This window comes from Podarcis erhardii, assembly GCF_964252035.2.
Source record: "Podarcis erhardii genome assembly, chromosome: 11".
NCBI classification, from domain to species: domain Eukaryota; kingdom Metazoa; phylum Chordata; class Lepidosauria; order Squamata; family Lacertidae; genus Podarcis; species Podarcis erhardii.
Window position 1 is genome coordinate 29,746,358 of NC_138501.1, and position 24,553 is coordinate 29,770,910.

Genomic DNA, 24,553 nt, shown 5'->3' on the forward strand with positions numbered 1-24,553 from the left:
GTGGAGGAGCGGAGACGCGAACCAGGTACCCCAGATTACGAGACTACCACTCTTAACCACTACACCACACTGGCAGGTAATGGTATTGTTGTGTGATCTGCTGAGTCCAGAATAGTACAAGAGAGAAGGAAGTAGATTTTTCCTCAGTAAACAAAAGGAGTGCTTGACTAGGTAGAGACTGTCAGTGGAGGTTTCATACCTGGCTTGGTGAATAGCCTCTACCCATTCTTCCCCATCTGCTTCCTCCTCACAACGGAGCTCAAGTGGCTTCTGTCCTTCATGACCAAAGAGGACGGTAAAATAGTACTGTGAATCGTAAAAGAAAGTCTTTTAATATAATAAATACATACAACAGTGCTTGAGCTATAAACATTTAGTTTTATTGTTAAATAAATAACTCGGAAAACCTAACCAACACAAACAACTGAACACTGGTTCAGGGTTAAAACATTATAAATTAAGATCATAGCAAGAGGCCTATTGGGTCAGATGAAAGGCCTATCTAATTGAGCATTCTGTCTCTTACAATGTCCAGTCAGATGCCTTTGGGCAGCCCCCAAGCAGGGCATGAGGGGAAGAGTCCTCTCTTCTGTTGTTTCTCAGCAGCTGGTATTCAAAGGCATAGTGCCTCTGATAATTGGGAGGTAGCTATCAAGATTAGTAGCCAGTGATCTGACTTGTCCTCCATGTATTTGCCTAATCATATTTTTAAAGCTACAGAAGTTGGTGGCCAGCATCACATCTTGTGGTAACCCATTCCAAAAGCCGTGTGAGTAAGTACTTTTTTGTCTGCCCTGAAATCTTCCACCACTCACCTTCATTGCATCCTAATATTATGAGAAATGGTAACAATTTCTCTATCCAGTTTCTTACAGCACATATAATTTTATAAGCCACTATCGTGTGCCAACTCCTTACTTGCCTTTCCCTGCCCCCCCCCCAAACTGTGGTGGCTCCCAGATTGTCAAATTCCTTCCCCACAGAAGTACGTTTGTCCTTGGTGCTAGAAATATTATGTGGATTTTTAAAAACCCATTTATTTTGGTCCACCTTCTCTTAAATAAGGCATTTCAAATTTTATTTTACTTTTTATTTTTAGAGCTCTCTTAGATTGTATACCTCTTTTTCTGCTAAGATTTATGTTGCCTTACATGCTTTAACTGGCCATTGTTTTAAAGTTATAGATACTGCCTCTGTAATTTGAAAATTCTGTTTTATGATGTGTAAGTTGCCTTCACAAAAAAGGCAACCTATACACATTACTAAATAAATAAAACAAACAAACTTCATCAGCATCTCTCGTTGCTATTAATCACATCAAGCATAAAGGCAGGAAGATTCTTTTCGAACGGCGACTGTCCTTGTTGCATCATGGTTTCCCAGAAAAATCTAAAAACTACTAAACTAAAAAAAATTGTTTTGTAACAGGCTGTCAGCTTTGAGGTTACATGCAAGCTGGTGTGGGTAAAAGTGGAACATAAGCACCAGCAGGTTTATGCTTAGAATAGATATGCTCTTCATATGCAACTGTCTTGGTGTTACTGCCTTTATATTATTACATTTTAATGAACATCAGAGACACTATGTACCAATTAGACCCTGTGAATGAACTGTATTAAAATGAAGCGATTCATGTTTATCTGAAATTATTATTTCCTAAATTATGCTAAAAGGGTGCTTAACTAGCATATCTCAAAGCGAATAAAAAAATGGCATATATTGTCATTATAATGCTAAAAGGTGAACCCCAAATGAATGGTGCATGCCAACCTTGACAACAAAATTCACCCCACCATGAAACCATCTTTCATTAACCTAATTGCTTTCTGACAGTCACAGATGATAAGCTGATGTTCCTTCTATGGGAACTAATGACCAATACGCTGTCTCTCTCCTGCCTTTGAAACATAACAAGCTATGGCTAGTGAGAAATGCAGAGATATGGTGTTATGGCAGTGAACAGCTGTTCTTCGGATAGAGTGGCAAACAGATCTGAAAGTTAACTAAAGGTGAAACACTTTGAGACACACTTGTTTCCTTTAGAAAGCATGATGCAGTCTTAGTAGTTGTGTACATAAAACAAATAATACAATGATACCATCTTAAGTCTCCAATGATCTCTCATGCAATCCAAACTAAACCTGAAATCATCAGCACTTAAGAAAGTGTAGGTAAGGGAGCAGGAGAAGAAACTGAAAATATTATAAAATCCCCACTTTTTAAAAAAATTATTACTCAAAGGGTTGTATCACAGAATATCAAAGAAAGCACGTATAACAGTGGAGAAAAACCATTAAAAACCTCAACACAGAAACAGAATGCCTGGTTTGCATTGAATGCTAAACCATTTTTTAGTGCTACAAGGACAGGCCTGAAGTGTAGGTGGGTTCCCACAAGGCAAAACACAGTGATAACGTAGGGTTACCAGACGTCCCTGGTTCCCAGATTTGCAAATCTGTCCCTGGATAAATTCCGTCCCCGGAATGTCCCCCGATTTGCAAATCTGTCCCTGGGAAACATGGCAGCGGCAGCCTCAGCAACCCGGAAGCGTAGCTGGCTCTGGCTGGCTTCAGGAGCTGCTCGCTGCCATGGCGCCCGCCACTTTTCCTCTCCGGAAGTCCCCATATGATGCGTCTTGTGCACAACACATCATATGGGGACTTTCAGAAAGGAAAAATGGTGGGCGCCATGACTGTGAGCAGCTCCTGAAGCCAGCCAGAGCCAACTGTGCTACTAGCCTGGCTCCGGGCTGCTGACTGCCGCTGCCACTGCCGAAGGGGAACCGGGGACATCCAGCGGTACAGATCTACTGCCCCCTGCCCCCTTTGTTTTGACTGATCAGGGGAGGCTCAGGAGTTGTGGGCGGGTGGCCGTTGCCCAGGTTTTTTTTAAACTCTGCACATGTATGTTTCACAGGGTGTGAAAGAAGGGCTTTGCACCTTAATAAATATGCTTGTGTGCTTGGGCTCAGGGTCTTTTTGCCTCACCATCCCCACTACTGACTCCCTGTTGCTACTCAGCTTCCCAAAAAAAAAAGTGTCCCCTGATTCATTGAAAAAAATCTGGTAACCATAGATAACAGCAATAACATTTATTGAACCAACAGAACTGGACAACAGGGGCAAAGCAACTGCTTATATACCTTCCTGAAGGCCTGGGCCACTCCCACTCCCGACATGATTGGCTGTCTAAACTTCCAAGCTGCAAATCATGACTCAGAGTTTAAGGGCCAATGGCAGAGGCTCAAATCCTGAAATGTTCTGTGATTGGATATCATGTATCAAATCAGAACACAGGAGCTCTGAATCCTTAGTGCAGACTCAAGCTCAGGCAAACACAGACCACTGAATACGTACATAACAAAGTCTCCATAAGGCCAAGCAAAAAATGAGGCTCACACAACTCTCACTCCTCTCTGTTCCTCCCATAAGACTAGTGGGATAATTTCTGCCAAATTTAGCTTTGCTTTCAAATAAATATGTACAAACTAGATATCCTAGTTTAAAACAAACAGTTTAAGAAGTCAGCTTCATAACTCATGGTTTGAAGTTGGCTTGTGTGAAAGAATTGGACTGTTTAAAAAGAAACAATGATCTTGTATAAAGTTTGGTTTGCGAATTACATGGTTAACTTGCTTCCTAGAGTCAACCTTGGCTGGCGGATAACCACTTCAGCATGTGGTCTGCAAAAGGGATTAAGGCAAATGTGTACTTTTTAATGTTGGCTGGTTTGTGGTTTGGTTTATACAAAAAAAAAAAAAAGATAGCTCAAGGTCACAGTTAGAGAGGTACTTGCAAAGGCAAAGTCTTGGCGGTTCTCAGGAGAAAGTGAAGATCAGACCTGAGGTGGAACATTGAAAACCAGAAAGAGCTGCTGACCAACATAAGATCCTAAGGATTCTGACATTTGCTTAACAGAATTTTAGCTCATAGGAACCGTTTTGGATAGGATCAGCTAGATGCATATTCTTATTTATGTTCATTTTTTAAATGCATGCATGTAAGTATTCAGATGTAGAAACCTTTTTCCTAATAATAATCCTCCCCACTTTAGTTTTATGAACCAAGTTTAAAAGATTACTCATCACAAGGTGTAACCAAAAACAAACTCAGGAAACCCTAAAAGTGACGCTCCAGGTTCTACAAAAATGTGGCTTAATCATGAATTGCCATTATGCTTGGCCACTGTGAGAACAAGATGCTGGACCAGATGGGCCATTGGCAAGCTATATGCATGTATATGATCCAGCAAGCTATATGCATGTATATTTTCATTATATTCATAAGAATATAATAAAACTTAAGAACAATATAAAATATTGTCAAGTTTAACTGTATCTCTTTAAGAAAAGCATTCCCTACTGTCTCACTACTGCTATATTCTACTATATGTTGAATCTTTACCTGATTTTAGTACTTATCTACCATTGCAGCTGTTAAATTATCAAAAAAACCTGTTACCCAAAAAACTCTCATGCACCGATGTAAAACAAATACACCTAATTTTCTTTTGGAGTTAAATGTTATGTGCTTAAATCAATCAGGAATGATTAAAAGACAGACTTAAAATGAACACAGCATTCTCGCTATGATTATTGAAAGGTAGAAATCAATTACAAAACAAATTGTACTAATAAAACCTTTCATAACCACAAGATCAGCTTAAGTCAGTAATTTCCAAACGTATTATTACTACTAAGGGGATCCACCAACTTATGAAATTCATCAGTCTACCACTGACTGAGAAGTGAAACTCTCTTAGCGTTTTCTTGTGCAGCAAACTGTCAATATGTGTTATTTTTTACTCACACACAAAGCCTCTTGGTTTCACCATTTGAGAATTGATAAAATTCCCACAACACTGATTTAGACTGCCATAAAAATGATTTAGAATGTGGTACGAAATATTTATAGCACTAAGGAAAGATTCACATCTTCAGCTACTGATTTTCACCCACAAAACATACCTCTAATTACAAGATAGGTACAAACAATATAGGAGTTCGTGTTCTACTTTTAGTTCAAGAGCCCATAACATGTTTGCTGCCCTGCAAGTGATGTCATGTCTAAACACTGCAACAGATGAGCTTTTTGCATACACATTCTATAAATGAGTCTTCCAGGTAAGGAATCTGGGTGGCTACTGTTGGAGATAGAGAGATGGTTTGGAAGTAGAAGTTAACCCTGACAAGTATTGTATTGAACATGCTTGCTCTCCCCTCCCCCTTCCTCCTGTAGTACAGTATGGACTTGAGGAGATCAAGAACCTAGTCCAACCCCCTGCAATGCTGGAATCTCAACATGTGGTTTCCCATCCAATTTGAAACCATACTGGACCCTGCTTAGCTTTGCAAATGTGCTATCAGTTTTGTTGCTGCACTAGAAGGGAACAGACATAACTTTGTAGAACTGTGTCTAGAGAGTGAGTCAGACCTAAAGTAAAAACAGTTCCAATTTTGTTGTGGGTGACAGGAGAGAAGATTTCCCTAAGATAATTTGGAACAAGTAACACAGAAACCACTCACATTCCCGCCCCAAGGTATGTAGCTAGTTCCAATAAGTCCTTCAAAAGTGTAATTACAGCTTTATTATTACAGTTATTAATTCAATTTATACCCCATCCTTCATGCTGCCCAGTGTGGCAGATACAGCAATGATAAGACATTAAAAGCAGCAACCAAAAACATACTTAAAGAAGAAGTTAAAAACATTCTACCAGTGTCTTTCAGTCATCAAATATCTGGGGAATGTTTTTCCTGGTAAACAATAATAAGGGAGACAAATGCACTTCACTAGGCAGGGCAGTCTACAAACAGAAAAGGCCCTATCATGGCTCCATACCAAGTAGGCAGGGCTCAGTGGAGACAACACCAACAATGCCTCACCTGCCGGGTGATGTTGAGCACGGCACTCTTTTAGGAACGGAGGTCCCAAGCCATTTAGGGTTTTACATGCTAGTACTAATACCTTGAATTTGGTCCCGCAGCTCAATGGCCGCCAGTGCAATCCTTTCAGGACCGGTGACACAGGGTCCCATCAGGCTGCCCTTCTTACCAGCCTAGAAGCCACATTCTAACTTCAAGGGCAGCCCCACATGGAACACATTACAGTAGTCCAGGCAGGAAGTTACTAGAGCACAGGCAACTGTTGTTGAAGAAACAACTGAAGCTGGGGAATTAGCACTCCTAGCCACTTGAAACCACAGTCACAAACTGGAATCCATAAATACTCCCAGACAACGAACCTGTTGCTTCAACAGGAGTGTGAACCTTCCCAGACCAGGTTGTGCACCCAATTCCCAAACAGAGGGACAACCCACCCACAGCACTTCCGCCTTTTAAGGATTCAGCCTTAGTTTATTAGCCCATTAGGGTAGCTCTATTATCAAGAAATTGGCCTCACTGTTTTTGGTAAGCATGCATAGGATGACAACCTTACAATAGTAAAAATGGCGGAATTATGTTTAAGATGATGAACTAAGAAAGGAAATCCCTAATTAACTGTATTTTCAAAACAATATAAAGTAATAACTGATATCCAGTATGAACAGTAAAAAACAAATATATGGATGAACCTACAAATGCACTAATATTGTCTTATCTGAAAATTGCCATGGAAATAGTTGTCACTTGTTTGACAAATTATTCAAGTACTCTCCTAATGGAGACATTTTGAAAAGGTACATGAGAGCTAGAAAATGCTAGGGAGGTATTCTGAGAGGTGTTTTGTTTCTATTAGTCCTCAGGATCCCCCCACCCATTTGATGGACGTATTGCCATAAATATAAGTTTAAGACAGATGATTCATATTTTTCAAGATTTTTACACAATCAATGCTGTACTTTTTCTACTAGCTGCTTCAAGCAGTGCCAAAAAGGTGGGTAAAATGAGCAATTTCATGCCTCTACACAATTACTGGAAGTCAGGAAAACAGTTTGTGTAAGAGGGAGCCTCCACTCCACACCAGGGTCAGTCCAAGGGCAAAGAGCAAGATGGCATCACTTCCATCACCACCACCAGTTTGTACTACACAGTAAGCCAAGCCATGTTTTACTGGGACTATGCAAATGTGTGGGCTCACAGTAAGCCATAGTTTGGCTTAGCATGTCTTGTAAACCAGGCCATTGTCAGGAAGTTATTCCCAATTGCAATTTGAACATGTTTGTATCAGTCCCACTCTGGACCAAAAAAAAATAAATTTGTCCAGTCATCTATGAGACATACCTGTTCTTTGAATTTAGTCATGTCCTTATTAAATTAAAAACGAATATATCCAGATTTAGATTATGTTTTATTGCACTGACCTAAAATAAACGGAGCATAGGATTACTCACATTCTAAACACAAATTCTGCATTTTGCAAAGGAGTAGAAAAAACCTTAAGTAAAGGCCATGAAGAAAAGCTTGAGCGTATTAATTTAGAATTTCCCATTGATTTTTTTGTACAGAAAACTTCAGGCAAAACAACAAATAAAAGAATCAACACTATTCAGTTCGATATATTCTTACTGTGTGTTTAACTGGATCTTTAGCAGCCATTCACAAGAGAAAAGGCATACACTATCTTTGAAGTCATAAAATGTAGTTAAGCATGGACTTGCCCTCCAGTTGGGCAACATGTTGACCTCCTATGGCTACAGAGTAATACTTTCAACCTTTAATTTCTGCAATTTTCTTTATGATCTTTAAATGATCAAACACCATGTACAGCAGCATTCTACCCTGGGAAGATCTTGTGGCACTTTTCAAAATCTTAGCGTGAAAATAGTTTGGGGGGGAAATATAAAAAAGGAAGCAGCCTGGGACATGAAATCAACATTTCTTCCATCTAACTAGTGAATTGGTTTCCTGATGATCTTAGTAGTTGTATACAGAAATGCATCCTCCAGTATTACATAATAATCATGTGCTTCCAAATACCAGCTGCCTAGGGAGCTCTGCGTGATCCAGCACCCTGCTGCCATTCCTTAGCTTCTCCTGCTCCATGCAAGCTGTGCTGGAGGGGAAGGTTTGCTTGTTTAAGCCATAAAACTGGTTTATGCATCAGGATGTGTACACAAAAATTCTGTGGTTCTTTAACATCTGTTAAAATTCTATCCTTTTATTTGACACTGGTAATATCAACCACACTCTTATGTTATTGTCATCTGTTTCAAAACTGAAAAAGCCAGCTTGTATTTCTTTGTCTTACCTTTTTCTATTTCAGCCTATGATCTGCTTCATAATACTGTAATCTTAAGTCAATAAACCATGATTTATTGACTGAAGAAGAAGCTGTGTGGCTACATATACTCTCCTCACTTCTAGTTTCAGTGCTTCTATCCTGGCTTACTAAACCACCGTTTCCCATGACGTCTGAAACAGGAATCACTGGTTTAATAGCTGCTTACAAACCAGGAGATTATCAGTTATAAAGCAGTGGTGAAGTCAGTTTAGCAGTTTGGATGTCACAGGAAACTATGGTTTAATAAATAAGGATTGAAGGGTGCAAGCAAGTGCATGTGTAAGAGAGGGACATGGAAGGAGCTTGCACTTGGGACAATCAACCATGAGAACAAAATTGTCCTTGTGGGTGCAACATGAATGATACAAATTTGTATTCTGAATTGATTACCTACAATCTATAATATATCTGAATCATTATGGATCCTATCAAAAGAATGTGAAATTTTAGCGTTGTTTTCCCTTTCTAACAATGGTCCTTGCAAATGTCAAATTAATTATTTGTACAAACATGTCATGAATCTAATTACTTTCTCAATATACAGTCACTCAAAGTAACATCGTCTTAATTAACTTCAGTTTGCCAATTAAATGTGAGAAGGGGAATTTCATCATAATTGGCAAAAGACCCTATGGAACATGAGTGTCCAGCTCCTATGGGGAAGGGGAGAGACACAACAAAGGTTTGATTAAATCTACACAGAGCATGCCACACGTGGCAACAGAGGGATCATCATAGAACCCACATGGAGGTCTTTCCCCTTCTTCCAGCCCCTCAGTGCATGCAGCTGGGCATGCATCCAGCCAACTGGCTATTAACATGAATGCTCACTTCCTTGGCCAAGTGAAGGAGCCAAGCTAGTTAGGAATGTGGTTGCATGAATAGACTGGTCATTCCCAATAACACTAGGATGCAGTGCCTGTCCATATAACTATCTGCACACATTGTGGGTGAGGGATAGGAGGGTCCCATTATGCCATATGTCAGGGGTGATGAACCTGTAGCCCTCCAGTTGTTGTAGCCCTCCATCAAAAGCATTGACCATGCTGGCTAGGGCAGATGGGACATGGGATTCCAACAAGATCGGGGGGGGGCACAGGTTCTCCACCCTTATCCTGTGATGGCCCATCTCGGCATGCCTGCTACACTTGCAGTGGACTGAACTAAAGCCTTTAATCTTTATGGATGAAAGAGTGTTTCTCACTATAACATCCTCAAATCTGCCCCACTTGGTTTAATAATTCTGTCAAGTTTAAAAACTTTTAATGATTCTATTATGTTATAATGAAATAAAGCAAATACTTTACTGTATGCTAAATGTTAACCAGCAGCATAACTGCACCTGCACAGAGTGCACTGATACATCTGGTAAGAATTTATAGCAGTTTCATTATACTACCATTTCGGAAGTAATTTTCTAAATGTACAGTAACAGTAAATAAATGCACTCAAACGGGAATCTCACACTGGGAAATATGCCACAGCCATAACATTTTACAACAGGAACAAGAACTGAAAGTCAAGTATGCTGTAAAACTAGGAAACCTATAATTGCTATGATTTTAAAGGATAGGATGTGCTCAAATTCCAATTACTGTTTAATGGTATACAGAATTCTTTTCAGAGTGTAAAGATAAACCAAACTTTTATGTCTTTGAAACCCTTGCAATGCAAGCTTCCACCAAACACTACCATTAAAAGCATATAAAGACCAACATATTTTGACCTAGGAAACTGGATTCATGGCTAAGCTAAAGAGTGTGACACTCACATACATTCTTTCAGCACATCCAATGATCCCCCTTTCTGTCTTGGATCAAATGCAGTTGGGACTATGGGGTTATATTCACACTCCCCAAAGGCACACCCTCTGTGCTTGCTCCAGTTAATTTTCTTCATTTATATCCCACCTGCCTTCCCATAATATAATTCAATATGGCATCCACAGGGTGACCAGGTGGCCTCCTATCCATGCATTGCTGGACCTAGACCAGCTGAACTTTTGCTGGGTGACAGCTTCATGTTCTTCTACACCATGACCTGGGAATGAACAGCTTTATGATGCTGATGATGGTTTAATATGCTCCAGTATTATTCCTGTCATTTCTTATTCCACTTTGCTCCCTCAGCTTCCTTTACTATCTGGTTCTTTCCTCTAATTCTTCTGCTTCTTTTTCCATCAGGATTTTCTTTTCTACCTGAATTACCAATTATTTGCAAACCTAAGTGGTCAATTCCTGCAGCCACCATCTCCCCTGGACTTAAAATTGTGGGATTTCCGCCATCATAATAATCATTATTATTATATTTGTACCTCACCCATCTGACTGGGTTGTCCCAGCCACTCTAGGCGGCTTCCAACATATATAAAAACATAATAAAACATTAAATATTTTTTAAAAAAACTTTCCTATACAGGGCTGTCTTCAGATGTCTTCTAAAAGTTGTATACAGTGGTACCTCGGGTTAAGTACTTAATTCGTTCCGGAGGTCCGTACTTAACCTGAAACTGTTCTTAACCTGAAGCACCACTTTAGCTAATGGGGCCTCCTGCAGCTGCCGTGCTGCTGGAGCACAATTTCTGTTCTCATCCTGAAGCAAAGTTCTTAACCTGAAGCACTATTTCTGGGTTAGCGGAGTCTGGAACCTGAAGCGTATGTAATCTGAAGCATATGTAATCCGAGGTACCACTGTAATTACTTATCTCTTTGACATCTGGTGGGAGGGCGTTCCACAAGGTGGGCACCACTACCCAGAAGGCCCTCTGCCTGGTTCCCTGTAACTCCACTTCTTGCAGTGAGGGATAGATCTCAGTGGCTGAATGATGGGGGTGGAGACACTCCTTTAGGTATATAGGGCCGAGGTCCTTTAGGGCTTTAAAGGTCAGCAACAACACTTTGAATTGTGCTCGGAATCCTACTGAGATTCAGTGTAGGTCTTTCAGGGCCAGTGTTATATGGTCCTGGTGGTCTCTCCCAGCTATTACTACTTACTATTGGCTGGGTGCCTGTGCTTTTTAATAGCAGAAATCAACAGGGTTTGTTTTTTTAAGCTATTGCTGTATCTTCACACTTGAAAAAGCTTCATTTCTTGAATTCTGAGTACAAATAGTGCCTCTATGAAGCATAAATCTGGCCTCCATGAACACTCCCCAGGTTGTTGGGAGTGTTGGGGACTACTGCGTAAGAACATAGGAAGGGCCTGCTGGATCAGGCCAATGGCTCATCCAGTTCAGCATCCTGTTCTCACAGACCAACGAGATGCCTGTGGGAAACCTGCAAGCAGGATTCAAGCACAAGAGCCCTCTCCCCACTGTAGTTTCCAGCAACTGGTATCTAGAAAATGAAGGTAAAACATAGACATCATAGCTAGTAGCCACTGATAGCTTTACCCTCCATGTACAGTGGTACCTCGGGTTAAGAACTTAATTCGTTCTGGAGGTCCGTTCTTAACCTGAAACTGTTCTTAACCTGAGGTACCACTTTAGCTAATGGGGTCTCCCGCTGCACCACCGCCACGTGATTTCTGTTCTCATCCTTAACCTGAGGTACTATTTCTGGGTTAGCGGAGTTTGTAACCTGAAGCATCTGTAACCCGAGGTACCACTGTATTTCAAATCCTCTTTTAAAGCCATGCAACTTGCATGAACTTGCTCATGTTGACAGATGCATACATGTATCTGCTGCCTGTCATATTTCTCTACAATGGCCCAAAACAATGCAATATTCCAGGTAAATAAGATACTGGCTGTCAGGACAAAGACAACAGGTGAAGAAGATCCACTGCTGCTGGAGAAAGCCAATCCCATCCTTAAATTGCATGAATGTAATGAAAGTTCAAACCCATTCATACCAGTTGACTACAAAACACACTGTTTCTGAAATGAATGGAAAATAAACTGAATGATTCCCCTTTCATTCAAGTTTTCATCCATTCCAAAACAAATGCACACTGCTAATTGTCAGCGGCTGAACAAGAACAGGAGCCATGTTTTTCATCACCACCTAAATTCACTTCAGACTCAGTATATCCTAGCCTTAGGAATTTCACCAGCTTGGTTGCACCTCATCACAAAGATCTTTGAATTAACAACCTCGACAAAGCTCAAATTATCCAGATTCAGGAGAGCCTCCTTCCTCTTTCTCAAGTCCACAGCTTCATCAGCTACTCTCATTTGCTTCCTAACTTTCCCCCTCTTCCTCCTCCATTTTCTTTTGTCAATAAGGTATGATGTCAACATACTGCTGCTGGGTATACACCATATCTCAGCATGCACCCAGCCACACCTGATTTGGACTCTCCTTTAGTTTGTTTGTTTTGTTTTGTTGTTTTTTACTATCACTTTCCTCCCCTCCCCTTCTTTGTTCAATACCCCGAAAGAGTGTGTGTGAGAGAGAACACTATTTGATGCCTATTAATACAACAAATAAATAATATGGAAACACCAATGTATCAACTAAAGCACCAATTTGAACTAGGAGACCACATTATAGAATTTACCGGTATCTCAGAGGAGAAATCTTGCAAGTTACACCCTCATTAACGTCACTAATAGTTTTTCCTGATATACACCGCAGCATGTTTTTTTTTCCTTACATGTTCTTGGTTTTCTTATCTATTGCATTAAAATATTAATTAAAAAAACCAAAGGAACAAATTTTGGGAAGATTTCCAAAAATGTTACACTTAGCAAAATTGTTTTAGAATTGTTTGCCTATCTTTCACATTGTATTCCCATTTACTGGCAAAATTTCTCACAGTACTCCACCCCGACCATATCCTTCCTGTTCGGGGTCAAATAAAAATAGCCTTGAAGTCAGATAAAACTTCAGGGCATGTATATGAAAATGCTAGGTGACCACACTTGTAGTTCAGGCACATGGACTAAAAGGAAAACAATTATTTCCAGTACCACTCAGAATATGGAAACACCACAAAAAATTTAGTGCAATCCTAACCATGTCTACTCAGAAGTATGTCAATCAGGGTTACATTCAAGTTAGTAGAGTTAGGACTACAGCATAAATCTGTGTGTGCATGATATTACAGTCTGTACCTGAAATTTCCCATCACTACTTGCCTCTAACCTGCACTTCAGTTTTTACCAAAATTGTTTGTAAATGACTACTGTTGTTTTGGTAAACTTGTGCAGTATGAAAGGAATACTCCTTTACTCACACTAGACTTTTAAACACTGAAAAGAGAGATCAACCAGATCTCATGTGTGAGTGGCTTATTACTAATTCAACTGAACCCATACAGGTGACCTTCTCAGTTAATTGCGCCCTTGTGATCCTTCCCTTGACTTTAAAATCTCCATTATGTATCCCCTAGGAAAATGAAGTTTTTACATTCATTTAGGTGCCATAATCCAGTGAGCAAATCTCAGGGAGTTCTCTTAGGAAGGGGACCAACCACAGTTCTGAAAACATGCCCTAAGTACAGAAGGTCCAAGTCTCAATCTACACTATATTATCTCCAGATAAAGAGAGTAGCTAAAACAATATTAATCAGCCAAAGGCCTGGTTGAAGAAGAATGGCATCTAAAAATATATAATGAAGGTGCCATGTGAACTTCTCTGGGGAGAGCATGACACAAATGGGGAGCCAATACAGATGAGGAGGGCCCCTGGACCTCCTGTGAAGGAGGCACATGAAAAAGGACCAATGTTGATGAACGCAGAGTCCGGAATGGTTTATATAGGGAGAAGAAATCCTTCAGGGATCGCGGTCCTTAAAGTGTAATGGTATTTATTATTAATGTTCTTTGTTTTTCCTCCCATCTATCTTCTAAGGAACTTAGGGTAGCAATAATTATTTTCCCTCCTTGCCCCTTTATCCTCAAAAACTGTGATGTAGCAGAAGCTAGGAAAGAGAGTGACTGCCTAGCATGCTTTATAGATGTACAAGGATCTGAATCCAGCTCTCCCCTGAGACAACATGTCAACCACTACAACAAATCGGCATTATTCTGCCTGGTAAATTCTAGCCTACGCATCTCCTACTTAGTTTTCTGCAAAAAATAAACTAATTAGGAGTTGCTTATTATGAAAGAGATAGCAACATTTGAGTGACTGGAATGATCTTATAGCTCAACTGTAATAAAGTTACATGAATTAGCTTGCAAATGAGCTGTGTCCATTGCCAAGTGGTCTAGCAATTTCAGCTCAGCAATTTACTTTAATTGCCCATAACACTGTTTAGAAAACCACAATGAATGTTACACTTACCAAAACACAGGAAAAAAAGGAAAGCTAAGATTTCAAAGAACGAAGGAAGTTTGTGGGGATGATTAAATGCCTTCATGCAAACCTATTAGAGATGGTTCTGTTTTGCTTTTAGAATCTAGCTGCATAAAAATTTTGTTAAATAAACAAAAATGAATGTAGTCCATGTCATACTGATCAAACCTAAACATTCTAGGATAAAGTTAATAGTATGTGCAAACCAATTAATGCACGGGACTATGATAATCAAATGATAGATATGTAGTGAAATTTAGTCCAAGAAAGTGAGGCACAAACTCAACATCTCCTAACATCATGTATGAAATTGGGCTTTTCCTGATATGTGGCTTCTCCACCTGTTCCTTAGATGTCATGATCTCACTGTTTATTGTATTCTGCTTTTCCCCTCAAGGTGTACAGAAAGAAGTATACATATATTCCAAGATAAATAAAACTTGATACCAGTTTTGTGACTGTATAAAGAAAGGTTTTTCAAAGTCTTCTTTAGTCAAAAGGCAGAACAGCCAAAAGTGAAGAAATCACAGAATTAGAGAGCTGGGGATAAAACTACACATTAAGACTCTTTTCCATTCCCTCCCCATCTTTCTTATATAAATATTTCTTATATCAAACAAAACTGGGGTGGGTGGGTAGGTGATGTTTTAGTCCTTTCCCCTCCCCAGCTGTTTCACTGTTCAAAATTGCCCCTTCTTAACCTACTTTTCTTCCCAAACTATATGAGGGTCTGTATAGTTTATCCCTCATGAATAATGCACAGGGGGGGGGGGGATTTTTAGTAGATGAAATTCTAGAAAGGAAATATCTCCTCTTCCCCACCACCCTCTGCTCAACCTGAAGCCTCCTCTAGTGCCTTCATACCTGCATAGAGTCCTGTTCTGCATGGCTGGGCTACCCATGAAGCAGAACACCTCACAAGGCCAAATCCTGCAGGGGCAGTGCCCCTACAGGGGCACCACCCACCCCTGCCACTGCAAGGATTGTGTGGCTGCAGTGATTGCTCACTGAGAGATCTTGTGTCCCCAGTAAGCAAGGTTTGGGCAGGGTGGTGTTGGCACCTCAGGTGGTTTTGCCTCAGGCAGTGAAATGGTACGGGTCACCTCTGCTGCTCTGAAAGGAGATCAGTCTGTGAGGTTAAGACTACAAATTGCCACCAAGAAAAACAGCAGGTGCACAGTGGAAGGTTTACAGAGCAACAGTGATATGCATGCAACTGAATGTCTTTCCTTACATCATTACAATTTCCTGAACGCCAACAAACTGAAATTGTTTTGCATTAGAGCTTTTAAAAAAAACCCAGAGATTTGTTTATTTAGCAACTAATTAAGTTATTTACCTGTTGCCTTTCAGCAAAGCTTCAAGGACAAAGGCAATTGTTTTACAAGACAAAAGACCATTAATAAGGTCCACACTGTTTCCTTTCCATTTTAATTCTGCTATTGGTCCTTTAAATTATTATTAAAACACACTTATGCCATTACTTGTTCTGGCCTATAGCCAAGGTAGCTGCCACTAAGCTGCAAAGTAGAGAACACAGCATTAGGGAAAGAACATTTGTCTATAAAATGCTTTAATATGACTAAATGTTGTGCATCCTTCATAGTTTCATTGTTTGGGAGTAATTTTGAGATTGCTTATCAAAAAGCTCTCTCAGTTCACCGCACCTATTGGGCCACAATGCTGGACACCAGCTTGATAAGCCTCCCTCCTTCCCTCCCCCAGGCCTTCCAATTTTCATTTGCAATGTTTGCAGCAGCACAAACATAAAAACCATTAGGTCTATGAAGAACAAGCTCCTACATCTAAAAAGGGATAAAGGGCAAAAGGTCCCCCCCCCTTGCAGGGATGAAAGGATCTGCTACATCGTGCTTCCAATTTTTTCCAGTCATAAATTCAGTTCTGAATGTTTTTGCAGTAATTTGCTTTTTTTTATCCTCATGAAAATTCTTCAACATTTTAGTGTGAATTTCTCCCAATTTTGTTCTGCAGTTTTGACTAATGTACATATTCTTGCAATCAAACTTTACTAATATGATGCATTTTAATGTCATTTTCAAAAATGTATTCATTTTATACAAAAACCAAACCAAACCCAGAAGAAGGGTTCTGAAGAAGTGTGCATGCACACGAAAGCTCATACCTAGAACTAACTCAGTTGGTCTTTAAGGTGCTACTGGAAGGATTTTTTTTATTTTGTTTTGACCAGAAGAATAGTTTCAGTTATAAAGCAACACTCCCCTAATAAATTGCCTTAATCTGAGTCTAGGAATCTGTGGCCCTTCAAGTGTTGTTGGACTTCACTCCCATCAACCGCAGCCAACATAGGCATTAGCCAGGGATCAACAGAGTTGTAGTCCAACAAAATCCAGGGGGAAATGGGGTCCCCATCCCTCTCTTTTCTCATTCAGAAACATTAAACAATTTTAGTCAGAGGACTTGATATTCTCGCTGTTACAAAAATACATAGAATGTCCATTTTTTCCTGGTACAATCCATGAACCACAGGGGTTATATTTTTTGTTTTTAAATAATGCCTACTGCCTAGAAGCCAATGTAACGATTTGAAATTCACTTGGAGATCCTCTGTGAAGAAGTGAAACTCAGTGCTAACTCCTTTAGGAACCAACGTACAGTGATGTTTTAAATTTCTTGGTTAATATGACAGACAGCATTGGTTGGCTGCACTGACTGCTTTCTTACGCTGTCTGAAAATACATCTCTTTAAAAAAAAAATTGTAACCAAAGGGGAAAAAATGTGATTGTGATGTGAGGCTGCAATTACCTGCACACCTGCACAAGAGTAATTCCAATTGTGCAAGTTGGACTCAACTTCCAATAAAATTTGTATAGGCCTGCACTGTATGTTTGTGCTTATGAGAGCATATCTAGGAAGTAAGTGGGATGCAACTGCAGCTCTGATGGTAGTTTCTAATCCTTTCTTTTTCAATGTATTACAGCTACACATGTTTTCGATCTCAAACACCATATAAAATAAATTCTGAAAGAGGAATAAACTATTAAGGAAGGAAGAAATAAGTATGCAGTTGTGCCCACCCTCATCTTCACTGCCTGTTTAGGGCGTTTGATGACACCACTAAAATGCCAATGTTAAGTAGTTAGTGTACTAATAGCTGGTACACACATCTCATGGTGCTTTGCTGACATTCAGTTTCTAGACAGCAACTTGCACCGGGGGGGGGGGGGGAACAAATGTTTGTACATCACAATGCGATTTTGCCTCTCTCATCCTACAGCTTTCAGTGATGGAAGTAATAATTTATTTATCTAAGTTAAAAGCCCTACCTTAAACAGTTCAAACTGAGACTGGTAAAAGGGAGGTACACACAAACACACACACACACGTTATGCAATTAATCTGATATTCTAACTATTCTATAAAGAAGCAAATATGCCTATCTACTTCACAAATATATACTTTACTGATGTTTGCTAATTTAGTAAACTGGTTTACTAATTCAAATGGAACTTTACTTAATTTCAATAGAAACTACTTATTGCAGAGCCTTGTGGCTAGTAAATTGATTGTGGCATAAGATTTTGTGGACTACAGTCAAGTGTGTGAATTATTACTTAATGTTTATTACATTTATATCCCACCTTTCGTCCAAGGAGCTCAAGGAAGCATAGCATGGTTCTCCCCTGTTCATTTTATCCTAACATAAACCCTGTGAGGTAGGTTAGGATGAAAGGCAGTGACAGGCCCAATGTTGCAGCAGACCTATGGGCCAATAAGGACCCTCCACGGATCCAGACTGCCTGGTTATTGTGCAAGCATCCTAATCTGTGATGCGCACAAGATGCAGAAGCAGAACTACAGCCAAAGTCAGTAGACCGCTTTTGGTGCCAGCACAATGCCATGAATTGTGGCTTCAAACCAGTATAGGGACTGTTCCAAATCATACATGATCCCAGAATGCAGCATGGGGACAAAGAGTTGGTCTCCAAAGCTGTAATCGTATGCACACTTAAATGTAAGCAAGCTCCACCAGCCTTACTGGACTTATTTCTGGGTAAACATGCATAAAACTGCCTGGCAGGACTAGTTATAGAGAAATGCATTCCATTTAAATCCATGGGACTTATTTCTAATGAATCACGATTCGGATTAAGATGCAGAACAAATTTATCTTTTAGTAATGTTTCAGGACTACCTTATTTCCTAAGCAAAAGCAGAACACATTAAGAGCATGTAAAAGGTTTGTTCTGTCTGAGAAAGAAGGAAAGCCATCTCCCTTTCTGCATTGGCTGTCCCAATATGCAAGCATTAACACCTAAAATTAGATATAATTTTACTTGTGGGTGTAGACTGGCAGCTCACTAAAATGAAGTATGCACCACCGAAGGATTTATTGTTTTTTTGTTAGATCCTGCTAGCTGAATCTGGAATCATTATACCCAACACAGTTACAAAAGTAGAAAAACAAATACCCCAGACCAAAGAACATTCACTTGAAGGTCCACTTGATTTCAGTGGAACTTCCAATAAGTGTACTTATACGATTGTTGCTTAATCACATGTCAAACCAGGTGAGATGCTTTACCAATGTAGCTCTCCTAGGTGGATTTGTTTTTTCATTACTGTTTAAATTGATGGGAAGATTTTTGAAGCTGCTCAACATTTTATTCTCATCTTGTAACAAACAAAGAAGTCGAAAGCTTACATTTCAAGGTTTTTATCTTGTTTGTTTGTTTGTTTGTTTGTTTGTTTTTGGAGAAAAGCACTTCCAAAGCGACTGACACCTGTTTGATTACAGAAGTCAGAAACAGGTGAGTCAATACCTACCAGGTGCAAATCTAACTCCTGATTGTAACAATGCAATAATAACAAGGCCAATAAATTCCAGAGGGATATAGCAATGTTAGGCAAATACAACAAAAACAAGCAACTTTTGAAAATTCTTTTTAACATTATTGTTATTATATATTTATTTATACCCTATTTTTACCCTGACAGGGACTCAAGATGGCTTACAGATAAAATAAGAACAGCTTTACCAAAACTCTGTAAACAGGATTGTTTAGTCTACATCCAATGCGTTCCCACCACTGGTTTGGGTCATGTGGTGTATACACGACATTAGCCACAATTCATATCTAACCTGCTGTTTCTTATGCAAGACTGCATTTTGATGTGTTTTTCCCCACCCGCAAACCAACTTCAATCCAAACTGTAAAAAGGAAAGACCTAGCTGCTGTTTAAGCCAATAATGTGTACACAGCCTAAGAAGCCTGGATCAAATATCTGTTCCATTAGTACTGCCTCTTCATATTATTTTGCAACACATATCACACGTATCTGGGTAATATAATTTGTCCTCGTTTCATACGTTTATCAAGAAAGGAGTCCATAGCAATTTACAACATAATTCAGTAACCAAGTTCCACCACTCAACTTTACAGATCCATCTGTAGGTCTAGAATATCCCTGCTTCCAGATACCAATTGAAAAAATACATTTGCACATCCATTACTGAACTTTAAGACTACCGAGTCTATCTCCAAATGTCTAGAAACTAAAACCAGTGTTAATCCCTGACTTTCTTGTGGCTCCTATCCTACTGTAATGACTAGATTCTTCAAATCCTTGTATTCAGAAGATGTACTGCCTCTCGTAAGTATTACTGCTCAAGTCTTCGGGTCTATATATGATTGTGTAAATAGCTGGAGAATTTGGACCTTCAGTTCACATATACAATTTATATTAGAGTTATGTTTAAAGAAACTAAAGTAAAACAAGTTTTACTTGCAAATTGTAGCAAATTAAACCCATTTAGTTTAGCTTATGAGTAGATTTTATAAGTTAGCATATAAATGGTTTTGTTAAAAAAAAAAAAAGCTCTTGTTTTACTGGGCCTTTTGTTTTATTCAGGATTAAGGTGCTCAGAAGCACCAGAACTAGCAGTTGCCAAGCCATAAACTGAATATTTAAAGGTTTATATATTCCAACCACCATATTTCATAAAATCTTTCTCTAAGCAATCAAGAAAACCCAGCTTATTTAGGATAGTTCCAGACGGTGTGTTTTTTCCAAGAAGTGGGTACCACAGGCTATATTTGCTCATAATCAACAACAAAAAATCATATATAAGGCACAATACTTTATACTGTAAGAACAAAACAGGATATTATTTCAAATCCTTTCTAATGTATATGGAGGTATGCTTGCTGAACTTCTAATCACCACTTCCCCCTGTCCTGTAGTGTCGAATTTTTACTCTCTCATGGAAAAATACTAGCGAGAAAAAATATTAGAAGTAATGAACCCATCAGTACCACTGTGGCTTCTTACAAATTCTCCAAAGCAGCTAAGGATGGGTATAGTTATTATTCCTTGATATCTTAAGTCTAGGAACTCATTTGAGCAGCATCTGGGTCTGTTCATTTTATCAAGACTCTGCCCTAGAAAGGTACCAATAACAAAAATAATAAAGAACAAGATGGTTCAAAATACGTTTGTATTGAAGTGCAGCTTGTCCACAGACATCTAGGATGGCAGAAGGGCAGGGCTGGAGCAGCTCAACCATACAGGTAGACTACCGTAATTAGCTAAGTGGAGAAACATACTATCCCTCATGCCAGCTCCCCCTTATTATTACACCTAGAGCCTAACAATTACTGAAACTGCATTCCTACTGCATACAGGGTCGAAATTCCCCCATGCCACTCAAACTGGGGAAGGGCTCCCAAGTGCGATTTCCACTTAGTCGGAAGTCCAAAATCTTGTGGAAATTGACCACCTCTTAAAAAAAGAAGGCAAATGGCAACATCGTGTTGGTGACGGCTGGATTGCCGACACCACAGACGAAGTTACCCAGACAAAACCCATCCCGTCCCTTATTGCACACCCGGGTCGATGTGTAAATTGGCATCCTCCCCTGTATCCCCATAGGACACACACACACAAGAGGCAAAGGGGATGGCGCACACTAGCCCTATCCTAGGGACCTCGGAACTTGCACGCTTTGGGGACCCGCGGCTTGCAAAGCGGGCAGCCCCACGGAGGTCTCCCTCCCTCCTCTCCACACGCTTCATCGACGGACACCGGCCCGTTCAGAACTTCCGCTACAGCGTGCCGTCCATAGCCGACTCAGCCTCAGCTTGCCCCATTCCCGGGGTCCTTGCTCTGGGCAGGCAACCCCCAGCCCCCCCCCCCCAGCCCGGAGGAGCCGCTTCCTTGGCCGACGCTCTGAAAGGCGACGCCGGAGGCAAAAGCGCGCGAAGGAAGCCGAAGGTGTGGGAGCGGCGGGCGCCCCGTCGGGCGGGGCAAGGGCATCTACCTGCTTGTCCAGCGCGGCCTCCTTGGCGCTGACGGCGGAGGCGCCCTTGGGGGCCGGCGCCCTCTCGCAGGTGCAGCCTTCCAGCATGTACATGCCGGCGGGCCGGGCGCTCTGCTCGCTCTCGAAGTAGAAGAGCACGTTCTGGTACAGCGCGAACCACTTGTCGTGCCAGCGGCTCGTCTCCGCCGTCTTCTTGCTCAGGTAGCCGCGCTTGGTGCCCTCCTTGCGAGCCAGCACGGCCAGGTACAGGGCGTGCCCCTCGTTGTAGCGCACGCTCTTCTGCATGTTGCCTCCGTCCGCCGCCGGGTCCCGGGCGCCTCCTGCTCAACCTTCCCCTCAGAGTGAGCCCGGCGTCGAGCGGCAGCCCAAGCGTCTCATGGTGAGCGCGGCTTCTCTCGACGGTCGAGGCGGGGCGGGGCAACCTGAGCCAGCCACGCTCCGTCGTGGCGCGCCAATGAGGACCCTCGCGCCGGCGCTGCTGCTGCTGCTGTGGCGGCTGCCGCTTCAGGTGGTGCAGCCACCGCCGCCTTCTTCCCGGGCGCTATTGCTCCTCTACTTCGACCCTGAGCTGCTGCCGCTTCCTCGGTCTGTCCCTGGGCTTCCTGCGCATCCCTTGCTGCTGGCGAAGGACTCTCCCTCACGCGCCTTTCGCCCAGGGGAAAAAAGTTCTGCGCGGCGCGCTTTTTCGCGGACTTCTTCCCAGCACGAGCTGGCTCCCCGGCTCCTTCTTGCTCCTCTTCCTGCTGCTGTTCCAGCCCCCCTCCCCGCCCCAAACTCCGCCAGGAGCCAGAAGGGGAAATATCACGTGGGAGATCAGCTGTAATCGGCTTTGAGACCAATTTAAAGAGCAAAGTCGCCGCCGCTGCCGCTGCCAGAGCGCACGACCCCTCCCTGGGACTGCGCGCTTCCGCCTCGCTCCCTCTCTCGCTGCGCGAGCGGAGCTGAGCTCCCGCTCTCTCTCTCTCTCTCTCTCTCTCTCTCTCTCCTCCCCCACCGCCTCCAGGGGGTTTATCTCCAGCCAGTCGAGCTGGCCGAAGGGAGCGTGAAAAAAGGAAGCCGAGAGGAGTAAGACAGGCACAGATTTCCACGGCTGGAGAGAGGGAGACTGCAGCGTCCACGACTCTGATATAGCCGCGAAACAAACAAACAAAATAACGCTGGGCGAAGTTAAGTGGACGGCTCAGGGCGCTCCTAGGCTCGCTAGCGTTGCTTTCTGGACGGAGAGATTAGCATGGAGCGATCACAAAATGCCTTCAGATACTCGCAGGGCACGCGGCAGGGCTTAGCAAACGTTCAGCTCCAGAACCCCTTTCGAGTGCCAAGGTTCAGGCCCGGTGTCGAGCATGCAAATAATATTTTCCACACCCAGCTCATAAAGGCCGTCTACTTTCCCTTCTTAACAGGAGTCCTTTGTTTTAGAATTGACATCACTATGTAGTAGCTGGAAGTGGTCACTAGGGAATTTGGGACAAGGTGTTTCCAGTGCGCTGCTGACACCCAGCTCCGTTTTTCCTTGTCATCTGAGTAGGATGAAAGAGTGCAGAGGCCTGGAACATAGCAAGCTGCCTTCCTTATTCGGAGTCAGTGGCTTAGCATTGTTTGCACTGACAGGCTTGCAGCTCTCCAGTGATTTAGGCAGGAATCTTTCCCTGCCTTACCTGGGGACACCAGGAATTGAACATGGGACCTTCTGCATGCAGAGTATGTTTTTAGTGCTGAGTTACACCCCTTCAAGTGGCTGTAGGCAATAAGGGACAAACAACAACCTAGGCAGTGCCTGCTGATATTTGCAGTGTTGAGCGAAGTCTGAAATAGAATCCTGTTTGTAGAACAAACTGCCCTTGGAGGTTCAGCTGACACTAACATTATTTAGCTTTAGATGTCAGCAAAATACCTGGATTTTTCTTCAATCCTTTTAACAATGAGGATCTCGTCTGTATGTGAGGAAATTGACAGATTGCTGATATTTTACTGTGTTTCATGTTTATTGTTCTAAGTATTTATTGTTGTAACCCACCCTAGTGTCTTGTGATGCAGGGCAGGATACTAGTTTTTAAAATAAATATAGAGCAGGCACAAATTAAACAACTGAAGCTATTTTTCCTGGCTTGGAAATGTAGTAGCAGGAGAAGCTTCTGGCTAGCGTCCAGTGTTTTCAAGCTTGTTACGCAGTTGTTGAAAACACTAGAGCCCTGCCAGAAAAAAGGGCAGCCTTTCTGTGCCCACACACAGTTTGGAAGGATAAGAAGTCAAGGTGTAACTTTCAGGTAGGCATTAACCTCTTGACCCCTATTCTCTCCGTATAGTTCCTTTCCTCAACTCTGCTAGTAGCCAGAAAGGGAAGTTAAACATTACAATAAGAAATTTATTCTGAATATGCTTTCCCCACACTCACACTCCCCTACCCCTGCTTCTCAGGATGTTTGTATTAGTTCATTTTCCACCTAAACACAACATCACCTAAACACGACACATTTTCCACCTAAACACAAAAGCTTAGATGCCTGTGTTCTTCTAAATTTAAATACGAGCTGCTTGATTAAAGAAATATCAGTCTATTGGCCCATAAGTTTAAGACTAAAACCCTATTACTTTAGTCATTTACTTCAGACACTTGCTCATAGGTATTTCTCATTTACTTTTGGGTAGGATTTACTTTTGGGTAGGCAGGATTGCACCGTTAATCACTTTATTAATTCATCAATTAGATTTGTATGTGCATAAAGCCAAGTTCTGTTATGAAGAATAACATGCTTTCACTGTTTCCAGCCATTTTAATAGAATATTA

At 41.4% G+C, this 24,553-nt stretch overlaps 1 protein-coding gene across 3 annotated transcripts in view; it reads right to left on the reverse strand.

The window, feature by feature from the left end:
- Window positions 1–24,323, reverse strand: part of RASGRF2 (Ras protein specific guanine nucleotide releasing factor 2) — an 85,290-nt gene extending 60,967 nt beyond the window's left edge. Inside the window, exons 1-2 of one of the 3 annotated variants that reach the window (XM_081881178.1) lie at window positions 21,766–24,323; window positions 200–306 (exon numbers count right to left, since the gene is read on the reverse strand). In XM_081881178.1, the coding sequence (XP_081737304.1) occupies window positions 200–306; window positions 21,766–22,050 (392 nt within the window). In that variant the 5' untranslated portion in view covers window positions 22,051–24,323. Of the gene's footprint in view, window positions 1–199; window positions 307–8,189; window positions 8,209–21,765 lie in introns of those variants that run through there. The other 2 variants (XM_081881177.1, XM_081881179.1) reach the window with 2 other exon arrangements.
- Between the last annotated feature and the right edge of the window lie 230 nt (window positions 24,324–24,553).